At 49.1% G+C, this 15,577-nt stretch overlaps 1 protein-coding gene across 1 annotated transcript in view; it reads left to right on the top strand.

Moving 5' to 3' along the window:
- Window positions 1–15,577, top strand: part of LOC144752426 (uncharacterized) — a 1,170,660-nt gene that overhangs the window by 922,856 nt on the left and 232,227 nt on the right. Inside the window, exon 49 of the mRNA XM_078640356.1 lies at window positions 10,283–10,390. Coding sequence (XP_078496482.1) covers window positions 10,283–10,390 — 108 coding nt within the window. The remainder of the gene's footprint in view (window positions 1–10,282; window positions 10,391–15,577) is intronic.

The raw sequence follows: 15,577 nt of genomic DNA, 5'->3' as shown, positions 1-15,577 counted from the left end.
CATTTTTTGTAGAAGAAGACGTGAGTAGGGAGGGGAGTTTGTGCCCCCGTCCTGAAGAAGGAGCCTGTCTCCGAAACATGTCGACAACAAAGCACACCAGAGGTCCTGTTCATTAATACAACAGACTTGACCTCGCCCTGCACTTCTTTTAACAGTACCAGCCAGAGTTCAGAATAAAATTGTTTTTCTTTTACACTCTAGTGCCAGGTACTTTTTAACTTTTTTCACTACACCCCCTACTCACTTAAAAACATACCCCACACACTGTACACCACACATAGCCAATACTATAAGTGCTCCCGCGTAGCCGTAGGTCGCAGCACGCCGCATCCCGATAGAGGGGTGCGAAGACCCCGATGATGAAGCATGACACCAAGGGGCCTTTTGGTGTGTGAGGGGTATTTTACTAAACACTGAGTGCTTCAATACCTATTGATCACTCTTTCCTTCCCACCCCCCTTTGAATGTTGGATTTCTTTTGTTTACTTAAATTCATAATCTTACATAAGTGTGAAAAACCCTGTAAATTACACGCACGAATGACGGGTACACTGAGATTAGTTTTCATTCAGAAAAGTAGCCAATAGGCAAATTAAAAAGTGCACTCCTTATATGAATTTTCTCTTCTTTTCCAGAGATGGCATACATCTCATCATAGCATCAGTCTATGGGTTACAGAATGTGCCCAATGTAATCAATTGTGTGTTAATTCATTCCCCAATGAAGAAATGGCAAAACCCAAGGCAGATAGTGTCACACACCAATTATTTGGAGATACCAAAAGAGGTTGTACAATAAATATTATTTGTGCACTGTGCAAAAAGAACTATTGATGGACAGAATGCAGAACAATGTCATACATTCACCCAGTACAGATTTCTGGGCCTAAATCCATCGTTTTTTTTGCTCACCATGCCATTCCAGTTTGGACCCAGCCATGTGCAAATCAGTCTTGACCCTCTGCCTAATGGGAACAGTCCAGCCCGAACTGCCAGGCCAGGTCCTCCCTGGACTGGAAACAAGCATCCTAGGACTGGTTTCGGGGTTTCACCCCTCTTCAGCCAGGATAGCTTGATTCCAGTGACATGGAGAGCACTGGACTCACGTCTGAGCATACCCGTCCCACTCGGGGTGACAAATGTAAAAAGAACTATTGATGGACAGAATGCAGAACAATGTCATACATTCACCCCAGTACAGGGATCTGGGCCTAAATCCATCATTTTTTACTCACCATGCCATTCCAGTTTGGACACAACCATGTGTAGATCAGTCTTGACCCTGCGCCCAATAGGAACAGTCCACCCCGAACTGCCAGGCCCGGTCCTCCCTGGACTGTAAACAAGCATCCTAGGACCGGTGTTAGGGTTTCCCCTCTCTTCAGTCAGGATAGCTTGATTCCAATGGCATGGCGAGCACGGGACTCACTTCTGAACATACCCGTCCCACTCGGGATGACAAATGCAAAAAGAACTATTGATGGGCAGAATGCAGAACAATGTCATACATTCACCCCAGTACAGAGATCTGGGCCTAAATCCATCGTTTTTTTGCTCTCCACACCACTGGAGTCAAGCTATCCTGGCTGAAGACGACTGATAGCCAGAAACCGGTACTAGGATGCTTGATTCCGATCCAAGGAAGACATGGCTTGGCAGTTCGGGCTGGACTGTTCCCATGAGGCACAGGGTCAAGGCTGATTTGCATATGGCCATGTCTGAATTGGGGTGGTGTGGTGAGCAAAAAAAGGATGGATTTAGGCCTAGATCTCTGTACTGGGGTGAATGTATGACATTGTTCTGCATTCTGTCCATCAACTGTTGTTTTTGCATTTGTCACCCCGAGTGGGTGTAAGGATTGCAGGTTGGTTCCACAGGAGCGTCAGGAATCCGAAGAATAGTCCGCAGCCTTCCCCCACGGTCTTCCGACTCTATCAAGCACTAAAGTACGAGAGACACGCCAGGGGAAAACAGGGAGACAAAACAAGGAAAGATGGGGGGGAAACAAAGATGGTCGATGGTGATCTCCAGTGGTGGATGCTGGGTGATTCAATGAAGGGAACCGGATAACAGGTAGGCCCAGGTTCTTAACGTGTCGCTGATTTAACATATGAAGTCGTAAACAAGGATCAGCGTCTGGAGTTCAATTGTTATGTAACAGGCCTTGAAGAAACATTCACTACTGTATGGCAAGCAAAGAACCTTCAGCCCACTTCTTCTGCTGATGTTTATGACCATCGTGATTCCCTGTAGCGTAGAATATATGCACCCACCCTGATCCACGCAAGTATACCACCAAATGCCAGGGAAGGGAAAATCCAGTATTCAAGTCAAGCGAATTGAAGAGAACCTGGTATCAGGGGACGTAGTAGGAAGAGAGGAAGGGGGCAGGAGTAACAATGCACTAACTAACTAACTAAGCGGGAAACACAGGAGGAATAGTGGCAATACCTACACCGGACAGCGGAGCACAAGCCCGGCTGTCGGATGCAGCACACTTGAGCAGGGAGAAAAGAAAAGATGAGTCCCACCGGATGGCGGAGCAAAACCCGGCCGCCGGGCAAGACTCAAGGGCCAGCGGGGATAAGGAAGGGTTCACGCTAAGTACCGTGAACGAACTACCGTAGCGGGGAGCAAGGCAGAGCCCAGCCGGATGGCGGAGCTAAACCCGGCCGCCGGGCGAGGCTCAAGGGCAAATGGAAAATAGGCGTCTAAAGTGTACGCCCGAAGGCAGCGAATAGCTGCGTCTTGAATGCTTAGAAACGAAGCCCGCTCAAGAGCGCGGGGGCCGAATACGCTAAGCACTAAACAAACAGGAAGATCCAACAGGAAAGGCGGAAGTCAGGCAACAGGATACAGACGGATCCGGAAACAAAGGGAGCTTGACGCAAGAACGTGAAGCGTCGCTCCTTGTTTCCCGGTGCATTAAATAGCCCACTTCTTAAAGGGACCGTGTAGGGGAGTCCCGAAGCATGACAGTGGGACAGGTATGCTCAGACGTGAGTCCCGTGCTCTCCACACCACTGGAGTCAAGCTATCCTGGCTGAAGACGGCTGATAGCCAGAAACCGGTCCTAGGATGCTTGATTCCGGTCCAAGGAAGACATGGCTTGGCAGTTTGGGCTGGACTGTTCCCATGAGGCACAGGTTCAGACTGATTTGCATATGGCCATGTCTGAACTGGGATGGCGGAGTGAGCTAAAGAATGATGATGGATTAAACCCAGATCAGTTGACTAGGGGTGAGTGCTTGCATTGTTCAACACTCCGTCCATCAACCCCTTTGGTATTGCTTTGTTCGCCCTAAGTTGGCAGGGTATGCCCAGACGTGGGTCCCTTGCTCACTTTGCCCTTGGAGTCAAGCTAGCCTGGCTGATGACGGCTGATTAGCCAGAAACTGGTCCCTGGATTCTTGTTTCCGGTCCAGGGAAGACATGGCTTGGCAGTTCGGGCTGGACTGTTCCCATGAGGCACAGGGCCAGACTGATTTGCATATGGCCATGTCTGAACTGGGGTTGCATAGTGAGTTAAAGAATGATGATGGATTAAACCTAGATCAGTTGACTGGGGGTGAGTGCTTGCATTGTTTAACAGTCCGTCCATCATACCCTTTGGTATTGCTCAATAGATGCATAGGTAAAATCTCTCTTGCTGTTGTTTCTTGCTTAAAAATGTGAATCCTGTGGCATCTTCAGGCAATTTCATTCATGTTTCTGTTAAGCATCCCTGCTGGTCATTCAGTCAAACTGATGTCAGAATGATCTATGTTTCTTGTTCACCTGTTTCTATAATTAAAGGTGCATTCTCTGATGTGTGTACTCTTGGCCATGCAGTTAAGCCATTTCGAGTTGTCAATAAAAGTTAAATATGAGTGATTAGCATAATCTTTGCAAGTTAGTGGCATGGCTATGCTACTGATCTCACCAGCCCTGTCTGAATATAATTGATGCATCATTTTAATCTGGATCCAGTGCATCTGTGTATGGGTCATGCAACTGGATCGATGTATTTAATATTCATGATGTAGGCAGATGGATGAAATCCGTTGTAGCCCCAGTTCGCTGATCAGTTCTTAGCATCCTATATCTAAATACTTAACTTGCAATAGACAAATTGCACGTTAAAGATCAAATGATGCCAGAATAAGAACTCTCACTTGCAGAACCAGATTTATACCAATACAGCCGGTTCTGCTACAATTGCAGTAGGAAGTGGTTAAATTTGCACTGTTGCAAAAAAGTATTTGGAGTGCGGAACTTCATCTATAGGAAGTTGGCTCTTTATGTGATAAACCGATAATTGTTTATATCGTGTAAAGAGTCCAGAGATTCCCCCAGAATGTACAGGGCTCAATGCAAACCCAAGAACTCTATTTTTGATAATGTGGTCGAGCAGTTTTAGGCCTAACACAGAAGGGTGTAATACGTTAACACACAGTGACCAATAAATGATAATGACTCAAAAAGGCGATCCACACAACTATTATAAAAATAAGCTTCTCTCAAGATTTATTTTAAGACCAAGATGTACGTTAAATGGTAAGTATGTTTTTCAATAAAAATACTTTTCACTTTAAAAAATGGACACTGTAATTTTTCAGTTCAACAATGTTAACCTATGGGAGGAAAACAAGAATGCAGTTTGAAGTAAAGTACAGAACTTAGAAATCCAGTCTTCGAGGTCTGTGGTCCACACCAGGCAAGGTTCACTGGGGGTGATCGAAGTTGTGCGGCCCATAGGTAAGTAAAGCGGTGTCAGGGGTCACTCACCGGGGGTTAAGGTATTCACAGGGGGGGGGGGTCACAAGGCAGCATCAAACTTATACCGTCAGTGGCACTGGGGTGGCTGGGTGCAGGGTACCAACACCTCGTTGCGCACCCAATGCAATTCAATGGGGGAGATCAGTTTTGGAAAGAGGCTGCAGGCTCTGAGGTTGAATGAAGAAAATACACAGCTGCCCAGATAAATTCTGTTGCTAGGGGACATAGAGACACCATTGGTTAAGCTCCCTAAGACCCATGGGCTTCGGGAGCAGGTGTGTCCTTTTGCATCAGGAACGGCTTACTGGGCAGGTCGCAGTCAGGCGTAGTCAGGCGGAGTCTTCGGATTGAGGCTGCAGGTGTTGATGTAAAGTCTGGCAGGGGTCAGCCTACGGTGGACTCTGGCTCAGGATCTCTGGGGAACCTTTCCAGGCCCGTGGACCACTTGGTCTCGGGCCGTGGGCATCGGAGGATGTGGGTCTCAAGGCAGTTTCGCGGTTCCTCAGGGTAGAGCTCTTCAGTTTTAAAGTTGGATTCTTCCTGGACAGGTCCACTGTCCACGGTAGTTCTTGATCTTTATCGAAGGTAGGCAGTCCACCCAGAGTTTTGAAGGTCACTGTGCCTGAAGGATGAGTCAACTTTTGTAGCAGGGGCAAAAGGCAGCAGACAAGCCAGCTGGGCTGGCGTACAATCAGTCACTGATCCTTCTTTCTTGATGTTGCAGCTCTTCGGAGTCTGGGTGTTGTAGGTCATCAGGAATCTCCCTTCAGGGTCTGGGGGTGCTACCTAAATCGTAGATTATGGGGAGTTACAGGGGAGTGACATGTAGGGACAAATGGGTCCATTACCTGGGGTGTCTACACCCTCTATTATGCCACACTCCTGTGGGAGGGGGATAGTCCTAGCCCTAATTGGATAAGTCCCACCATCTTCAAGGTGGTGGGCACAGAAAAATGTGTTTCACTTCGCCTCTAGCACCTGAGGAGTGAAGTTGGCAAAGGGAGGCGCACCTCCGATTCTAACTCAGTTTTCCCACCAGTTCTCCCACCAAAATTGGAAGTTTAAACCTGGGGCTGCCATCTGCTGCTAGCAGCAGAGGCTGGGGTCTCATTACAAAGGCAGCAAGGTTTATGGAGCTTCCCTCTCGCACACTGTGCCTGCCTGGGGAGGAGGAGCGACACCTCTACCCAGGATAGGCTTTGTTTATAGCCTCAAAAAGCAAGGGCTCTAACTCCATGGGTCCAGAAACATGTTTGGTGATGGCAGGCTGCCTATAGCAAATCGGAGAGCAGAGCAGGGTTAGTAGGTTTTCAGGGGACACCTCTGAGGTGCCCTCAAGGTACATGTTTTAGTAAATCCAACACTAGCATCACTGTGGGTTTATTAAGAGGAATTGTTTGGCATCAAACTCTCTAGGGTTCAGTGAAACCATCATGGGTCTGGGGAACTCGAGTTGTCGAGTTTTCAGCCCATCTACTCTCTATGGCTTTCTTGGCACTTATAATATTAAGAATAGACCTAAATATTGTTGGGGCATTTCTGCTCTTGCAGAAATGCCCACACCTGGGATACAGTTCACCCTGCCTTAGGGTTTGTAAGGCCTGCGAGAGGGGTGACTTACCTATACCTTATGCAGTGCTGCTTGACGTGGCATACAGGCAGTGGGCTATGTTGACTTTGTCATTTTTCTCTGCATCAAGGCATGCTGCCTGCAGTGGCAGTTTGCATGGCCTTGGTGAGGGGTCCCTAGATGTAGTGACCTGCTGGTCACTGTTCTAGTTGTTCTAACACCATCTACTCAATGAAGACTGGCTTACACCCCACCCCACACCCATCCAGCACAGGCTTCACAGGACATGTGACCCTGTCAATAAAATGGGCTGGGCGCACGTGCCCTGGGCCAATTCTACACTCTAAGCATCTGTGTCTGTGTTGTGATCCCTTATGCATGGGGGCTTAGTGCCCCACAACATTTTATTGGTGAAGAGCGTGACCTGCCAGTGTACGCAGCCGCCTTGTTTGGTGGGTAAAAGGGGAGAGTGATGCCCGTTTTAAGGGCACCCCCTGTAAACAGGCACAGGATGCACCTGATGGCCTGCGGGGCATGTGAAGAGCCCCGGGGTGAATGAAATGATCGGGAGCCCGTACCCTTGAATACATGGTGGCACCCGACAGCAGTACAAACTGCGTGGTGAAGGAGCTTAGTGCAGCGGAGCAGAAGCCCACCCCGCATCAGAAGAGCCCATGAGAGGAGGGGTGAGATGGCCCCAGAAGCCCGCGTGTTAGTGGACCCTCACCCAGCGAAGACCTGGAAGGTGATGCGAGACTGATGATGCCCAAGAAACAAAGGTACTGCAGCCTCTGTAGTGATGAGGGACCAAGCGGGAGAACATCAAGTGGAGTAAGTAGGCGCCACATGGTGAGTGGAATGGCTGGTGCTGCTAGTCGATGTACTCAAGGGGAATAAGACATCTGAAGTGTAAAGCATAGTGCCCCAAACCCCAATACGTGAGAAGGACTGCCGGCATGAGGAGGTGGCATCAGTCTTAAACTGAGACCGCAAAGGCGAGGCACCAGAGATTTCCATGCGGAAGCTTCAGCTCCCCCCACCCCCCCCCCCCCCACTGGATTCCTTGAAGGGACTGTGCGTGCTGCAAGGGGGGGCAGCGAGTAAGAAAGAAAGGACAGCTGACCTCCGCGGAGAAAATGTACGAATTGTAAGCAGTACGCACCCAGATTCTGAAGACGCCCGTGTTCTTCACTCTCCCCCTATGCCGCCGTATTGAAGTAAAGACTTACTGGGAGATGAAAGGAGGTTCTGCTGCCCGACCGGAGGTTCTCCTGCAGTGTGCATGCCGTTGGTGGCCTTCCCAGATGGTGCCCTGACCATGGCTGCAGGGTGGGAGTGGCAAACAGGACTAAAGGAGCAGTCCTGAACAGGCCCTGCTGTCGCCTAGTAATACATTCCACCGGCGAGAGAGAGGCCAGGTTTGCCTATGCTGCAAGGTGCCAGCAGCAAGAACACCAGGAGAACAAGGGTGGTACAGGACAACAGCCCAAAGAAGCAAATCTCTGAGGGACCTGAGGATGTGCGCAGCCTGTGCACCTAGTGGCAAAAGGACGCCACTGTAAGTGGAAGATAAGGAAAGAGTGCAAGGAGAGAAGTTGTGACGAAGATGTATCCCAGACACAGACAGTATGGGCTGGAGCCCGAGAAGGAGCGCCCTGCAAGGAAGTTAGGTGGTCACACAGCGTGACTCATCCTGTGAAGCTGGCCCAAGTGGAGGCTGCAAAGGAGCCACCTTGGTGTGGTAGTGAGGGGCCTGGAGTGCGTCCTCAAGAGAAGACGACCTGCAAGAGATCAGAGTGAAGATGACCTGCAAGAGGTCGGCAGAGAAGCTGCGACCTGAGAAGAGGTGGGAGAAGCGGCGACCTGTGAAGAGGTTTGACAGGAAGACCAAGGAGATTCAAAAGAGGACCGAGAAGAGGTCTGTGAAGAAGGCCGAGGAGAGGTCTGACAAGATTGCCCTGAAGTCAGAAGTAATGAACGGAAGAAGGTCGCAACGACAGGTCCATGAACCGAGCCAAGAGAATGTATTGTCCTAGGGGTAGGACAGGATCCGGGAGACCTGTGTGAAGTGTATGTCACACGGAAAGGCCTGGTCAGAGAAGTGCAAGACTGGAGGGGACTGGACCATGTCACGAAGCAAAAGAACAAGGAGGAAATTGTGTGGCATGACAACACTGTGAAGAAATGCTAAGAAGAAATCTCAGAAAGAAGGAAGAAGAGAGGCGTGCGTGATCTGACAACTCGCACACCAGAAATCAAAGGTGACGAGTGCAAGTACCTCTGTCATGGAGCACATTACCTGGAGAACATCAGTGGCACTTGGAGAAACTACCTATCCATGAGTCTTCCGAACACCTGGTGACTGTAGAGGCGAGCAGGCTGAACCATTGGTAACATCCACCTTTACGGTTGCATGGAAGACTGGATGGTGAGGCTGCTTGGATGTCTTGGAGAAGAGGATCTGACCACTCCACACCAGGCCATGGCGACCCAGGGGCAAAGCCTCAGGGACGGGTCCCAACACATGAGATGAGTCTACAGCCGCCCTTCTGCAGGTCCCAGGAAGATGAAGATCTTGTGCTAAGTGGCCGGGGTAAAAAACTACCCTTCAGATGGAGCTAAGGACTTGAAGGTGGGACTCATAGCGCTTCCTCCACACACCTAGCGAGTGGCGTTGGAGCGACACGGAGAAGTACACCCAGTCCAGTGGAAGCCTGGGGAAGAGGGCCTCCGGGACATCCTGTGAGAGGGAAACACCTGTGTAAGGGGCATTCTGGTGAGAGGGATGTTTTGCAACAACTCAACCATTCTGTAGAGAAGCATTGCAGAACTTGTGTGGATGCCACAACAACCAGGACTGATGCGTGATTCACCATCACTCCACCTGCCCCGTCACAGAGAACTGGACATAGAGAGACATTAGTGTCAACTTCTACGCCTGGAGTCTAAGGAGTACTGGACCCGCAAGACAACACTGAACTGTGCCAAGCAGAACTAGTGATCCTAGCTGCAGTTGTACCATTGTCTTGTTTCTTCAAGAAGCTGGACAGACTCAGTGGAAGTTCCTATTTATTGTTTTATTCTCTCTCTCAGGTTGGACTTTGTTTGTTTAATTTTTGAATAAAGTTTTGGAGGGATGTAGTGACCTGCTGGTCACTGTTCTAGTTGTTCTAATACCAGCCGCTCCCAGAGGGCTGGCTTATACCCCACACTACACCCATCCAGCACAGACGTCACAGGAACATGTGACCCTGGCAATAGATGGGGCTGGGCGCACGTGCCCTGGGCCAGTTCTACACTCTAAGCATCTGTGTCTGTGTCATGATTATTCATGAATGAGGGCCTAGGGCCCTACAACATTACACTAGAGGACCGTCTTGAGTCCAAATGCCCTAGCTACCAGGGGTACCATGTACTAAGGACTTACAGGGGGTCTGAAGTTGTGCCAATTGTGGTATGGGTTCGGAAACAGAACACTGTTACTGGGAACCTGACTAGCAGAGACCCAGTACTCCACAGTCAAAGTCGCATCAAAAGCCAGGCAAAAAGTAGGGGTACTGCAACTGAAACCCCATTTCCTACAGCATCCTTGTTATATGTACGTAACAGCTGAAATTTGTAACTCTCGCAGCAGGTATTGACCGCGAACACATTTAGGCGCCTGATCTCTTTAAAAGTTGGCAGTTACTGGCATCCATTGTCAATGCATTCTTGGTATACTGCGCTTTAGGCCGTCTTATGAATATTAATGATCCAAGACAATAAGTACTGTGTGTAACCCCCAGTTTTCCTACTCAATCCTTAGACAAATAGAAAATTGATTTGCACCACAGTGCACTATGGTACTACAAATGCACCTCAGTATATCGAGACTCAGACACTGGTTAGATCTGTTTGTATGTGAACTCTAACTACCCTTGCTTCCTCTCACTGTTGTTTATTTGTGTGAATGCAGGGTGCTCCTGGCCCCAAGGGTACCTTTGGGCCCCCAGGACCCGAAGGCTTTGCTGGTTCTGAAGGACTCAAAGGGGACAGTGGCATGAAAGGTGAACCTGGTGCTCAGGTAATATGACTTAACTTTCCACAAAACCTGGGAGTTCAAATCTCATAACTGTAGCACTTAAGCAATAAAAAAAAGTCTGCATTGTGATAATCAAAGATGGAGAACAGTGGTAACTGGCAGTGTGCACAGTTAAACAGTCATACTCACAGTGTGAAGAGACATATGTCATTGTTTTTATTCAGTATGTGGTGGTGCATGGCAAATAGTTTAATTATATTGTTAAAGTAACACATTATGATAATTAAACAACACAGTAGCCACACTGTTGTAATAGCCACACTTGTGTGTAATGACATAGCAGAGTGTGTATTTATGGCATGATTGTAATGCTGTATGTGGAGTGCTGGCAGGGTGTGCATTTATATATTGATAATCACATTAGTGTGTATTGTGTCACCTGGCAGAGTTTAATTTTATTTCATGATAATAGCACACGTGAGAGGGTTTACTTTATCCACTCTTAATTACTACAGATAGTATACAGTGGACATTATGGGGGACCTATTATACTATGATCACCAACAACTCTGTGAGAAAAGCAGGAGCTGTGTTTACATTGTGGTAACCCCACAATCTCAGTAGTGGCACCTGGCAAGGTCATTATAGGTCATAACCACCCAGTAACACCAGAAGCAGGAAACTGCTGTGCATCCTTGCATGGTAGAATGTGTACTGTTATCTGCACTATTGGCAATACCAAATTTGAGAATGTCTATATAACCTTGGTAGAAGCACTGCTCTGCTCTTGCATGCGGTAGGGTTCTGATGGATACTTCTGCCTGTGGATTCCTCACCTTTTGAATACCCCCTGTGCCAGCATTCCGCGGGAAATACTTTCCTAGCTCTCCCACGTCGACTAGGACGTCACAATAGACAAGCTCTGCTTGCGGCACCATATGCCGTCATCGGAGCCACAAAAGGACCTCGTCGGCGTGTTGACGTCAGTTCCCTTTTTTCCACACCATCGACGCTTAACGGTTTTCTAGGGGCTCTTCATTTTCTTCTAAGAAAATTTTGTATCTCTTGTTTGTTCCTGATGGCTACTTCTAGTAAGACGGGATTTAAACCCTGCAGAGAGTGTGGCGGGCATATGTCTACCTCTGGTGCATATCTTCGGACCATGACGTCGAAGAATGTCGAAGCTGCAGGAAGATGAATCCCAAGGCAATTAAGGAGCATAAAGCCAAGCTGTTAATGACCAAAGCCAAGAAGGAGAAGAGAGGTCGGAAGAGGGTAAAGTCTTCATCTTCTCATACTTCGAAGTCGAAGAAACAGAAAAAGACATGGCTCTCGACATAGTTCTTCGAAGGCCAGGGCTTTGAGGTCGAGTTTGTCGACTCCGGCTGAGCGACCTCGAAGGAAAGACTTTTAATCTCCATCTCTTTCTCCTCGGGTGATGCCTGTTCCATCTCTGGTTCGGGGGTCGCCGGCTTTAAAAGGTTCTTCGCAGCATGAAGATTCACCGGCTCCAGCGATGTCTGCGGTGCCTAGGGAGTCCTTTCCAGGCCGGGTGGCTTCACCTGTGCGGGCGCCGTCCCCGGCTCCGCAGCCTCCAGTTCGACCTCAGGTGACTCCTCTTCAGGAAGGTACGGATCCATATCCTCGTTTTCCAGCTCCTGGGTCAGATTCTTCACATTTCTCAATGAAATGTTTTGCATGTTTGCCAGAGCCTCTGCTCCATCGGTGCGCCTTCAGGCCCCGTGGGTTATTTGGCCTTTAACCTGGGTGTTCCTCAATTCTATCCCCAGGCAACCTTCATGCCATTCTTGCCATCAACTCCGGCTTGGCATTTCCCGGCGCCGAGATCCTCGATTCCGGCTCCTCCGACTCCTTTGGTTGCTGAGTCGGCGCTGCCTCGAGTTCGATCGGCGTTGAGGTTCGAAGCTAAGTCTCCTCCGTCGACGTCGTTGATGTCTTCAACGGCGCCGCGTATGGCTCCACCGACTCCGATTCCTAAACAACGCTCTAGGAGAGAGGCGCAGAGGCTCCTTGAAGAGGAGGAATACACAGAATCAGGAAGAAGGGGAGATTGTTCACTCTATGGAAGAGTTTGAAGGCCTTCATGGAGCTAGGGGCCTTGATACTTCTCCTGAGTTTAATCTTCCATCTGCAAATGCAGGGGTTGTACAAGACATTGCTCCATATCATGTGGTCATAAGAAAGGCGGCTGATTTACTTGGTCTTCAGCTTCCCTCAGCTGAGGTGAAATCTAATATTCTTACAGAAGGTCTTAATACTTCTTCTTCAACTTCTGAGCCGTTGCTTCCCTTTAGGGATGCTTTGACGGAACCAATCCTGGAGGTGTGGCAGAAGCCTTTATCTGCTCCTGCGGTTTCTCGTTCCATATCGAGAAGGTACAGGCCCGCTCCTGGAGATCCGGCGTTTTTATCATCACATCCTACGCCGGAAAGTTTGGTTGTCCAGGCTTCTTATTCAAAGCAATCCTCTGGTTCTTTCCCTACCATTCTTGGTGATAGGGATTCTAAAAAGATGGAGCAAGCTGCAAAGAAAGTGTTCTCTTCTGCAAGTATGGCTCTTAAATCCACTTATGCAACTTGCCTTCTTGGGAGGTATATCCATGCTTTGATGGACTCAGTCATGCACCTAGCTCCGAAGTTACCTGAAGAAGATCGTGCTCATTTCTTAGAAGTCCTTTCTGATTCACAGGCTGCGGCACGTCAGGTGATTCAGTCGGGCATGGACACTGCTGACTCTGTAGCTCGTGTGATGGGGTCTTTTGTGGCTGCAAGGAGACAGGCATGTCTTCGATCGTCTGGTTTCTCTTCTGATGTTCAGGGGACCTTGCTGGATTTGCTATTTGATGGGTCAAAACTCTTTGGTTCAAAGGTGGACTCAGCCTTAGAGCGTTTCAAAGCCATGGGGGCTACTGCAAGGTCTCTGGGTCTCCAGGTGCAGTCTAGAGGATACGGCTACAAGCAGTATCATGGATTTGGGAGGTCTGCTTCATTTCGTGGCTGCCAACAATCTCAACAGAGTCAGCAACAGCAGAATCCCTTGTACAAGTCATACAGAGGGAAGAATAAAAGAGGTCTCAGGGGAGCAGCTGGTCAACAATCCTCCTCCTCTTCCTCTACCTCCCATCCCGCCACCGTTGGTGCATAAGGAAAGCAGTTATAGATCACCCATCTTAGAACATGTTGGTCGCGTTGGAGGTCGGGTGTCCCACTTTCTACAAGATTGGAGCCTGTTCACGTCCTATCGTTGGGTCTTGAATCTTGTAGAGAATGGGTATGCCCTTCCCTTTTTGGAGTGTTTCTCCTCCTTACCCTCCTCGCCAGGGTTGTTGCTCAGAGGACCACTTACTGCTTTTACAGCAGGAGGTTCTTACTTTGCTTCAAAAAAGTGCGAGAGAGGTGGTTCCGGAGCAGGAAAGGGGTAAGGGTTGCTACTCCTGGTATTTCCTGATCCCCAAAAAGAACGGTCGCTTAAGACCAATCTTGGACCTCAGGATTTTGAACCTTTAACTCAGACAGGAGAAGTTCAAAATGTTGACCTTGGCTCAGGTTTTTCTTGCGCTGCAACAGGAAGACTTGATGGTATCCATCGATCTACAGGATGCGTATTGTCATCTTCCCATCCTGAAGTCGTATCGGAGGTATCTCCGGTTCACGGTAGGGTTCCAACATTATCGGTTTGTGGTTCTTCCGTTCGGTCTTACTTCCGCACCTCGAGTCTTTACAAAGGTGATGGCGATGGTAGCAGCTCCTCTCAGAAGGTCAGGGGTTCCTGTTTTCCCTTACCTGGGCAACTGGCTTTTGAAAGCACAGTCACCAAAGTTGGTTTCGCGCCACTTGCAGGTAACAGCTCACCTGTTGTTCAAATTGGGTTTCTCGATAAATCTACCCAAATCTCACCTGGTGCCTTTTCAGCACAGCCTGTTCATAGGGGCAATACTGGACACTACTGTATGTCGTGCATACCCGCCTTCGCCGAGAATTCTGTACATACAGGAGATAATTCCTTTATTTCACGATGGAGCGGTTGTTCCAGTCCTGAAGGTTCTTCGCCTGCTCGGTCTGTTCGCTTTCTGCATTCTGTTGGTCAACCATGCACGCTGGGACGAGGGCACTCCAGTGGTGCCTTCGCAGGCAGTGGTATCAGCACAACAGAGATCTTGGGGAGAAGATCAGAATCTCCAGAGAAGCTGCAGCGGAGCTGACTTGGTGGAGTGTGGAGGGCAACCAGTCTCAAGGAAAGCCCTTTCAGCCTCCTCCGCCGGTGGCCACAGTGATCACGGATACCTCCACTCTAGGGTGGGGTACTCATCTGGGGGATCTGGAGATCAAAGGTCTTTGGTCTTAAGAGAACAGGTTGTTTCATATCAACCTGTTGGAATTGCAGGCGATACGTTTGGCACTAAAGGCTTTCCTTCCTTCCCTTCATGGTTAGTCGGTCCAGATCCTGACCAACAACACTACCGCGATGTGGTACATCAACAAACAGGGAGGTGTAGGGCCGTATGGTCTCTGCCGAGAGGCTCTGGGACTCTGGTCTTGGGCTTAGGGTCAACGGATTTGTGTGTTTGCAAATCATCTTGCTTGTGTGCTAAATGTTCGTGCGGACAGTCTCAGTTGGCGTTACTCGGCCGATCAAGTATGGTGGCTTCATCCGGAGGTGGTCCATCGCATCTTTCAGATGTGGGGATCTCCTCGGTTGGACCTGTTTGCCACACAGCGCACTGCCTGTTGTTCTGCAGTCTCCAGTATCCGATGCAGGGGGGAGTTAGGGGACACATTTCAGATAGATTGGAGCACACAACTGCTTTACACATTTCCACCCATACCCTTGATTCCTCGGGTTCAGAGGAAAAATCGCCAAGACTGGGCCCAAGTCATATTGAGCGCACTGGATTGGCCAAGAAGGGAATGGTACGCATATCTACTTCACCTCTCATCTTACCCGCCACTCCGTCTCCCTCTCAGGGCAGATCTCCTCTCGCAGTCGCAGGGGCAGGTTCTACACCCCTACCTCCAGAGCTTGCCCCTTCATGCCTGGAGATTGAACGGGGCAACCTGAGTTCCTTCTCTGTCCCGCCGGATATAGTGTATGTTATTATATCATCCAGGCGACACTCCACTAAGTCTGTTTACTCTTCCAGATGGTCCTGCTTTGTTAAGTGGTGCAGAGAGAGAGACATTGATCCTCTAAAGGCCTGTTTGTCTATTA

Source organism: Lissotriton helveticus, chromosome 5_1 (assembly GCF_964261635.1).
Source record: "Lissotriton helveticus chromosome 5_1, aLisHel1.1, whole genome shotgun sequence".
In the NCBI taxonomy this organism is placed as follows: domain Eukaryota; kingdom Metazoa; phylum Chordata; class Amphibia; order Caudata; family Salamandridae; genus Lissotriton; species Lissotriton helveticus.
Note: the sequence above shows the minus strand (reverse complement) of the source record. Positions and strands in the feature narration are given on the sequence as shown.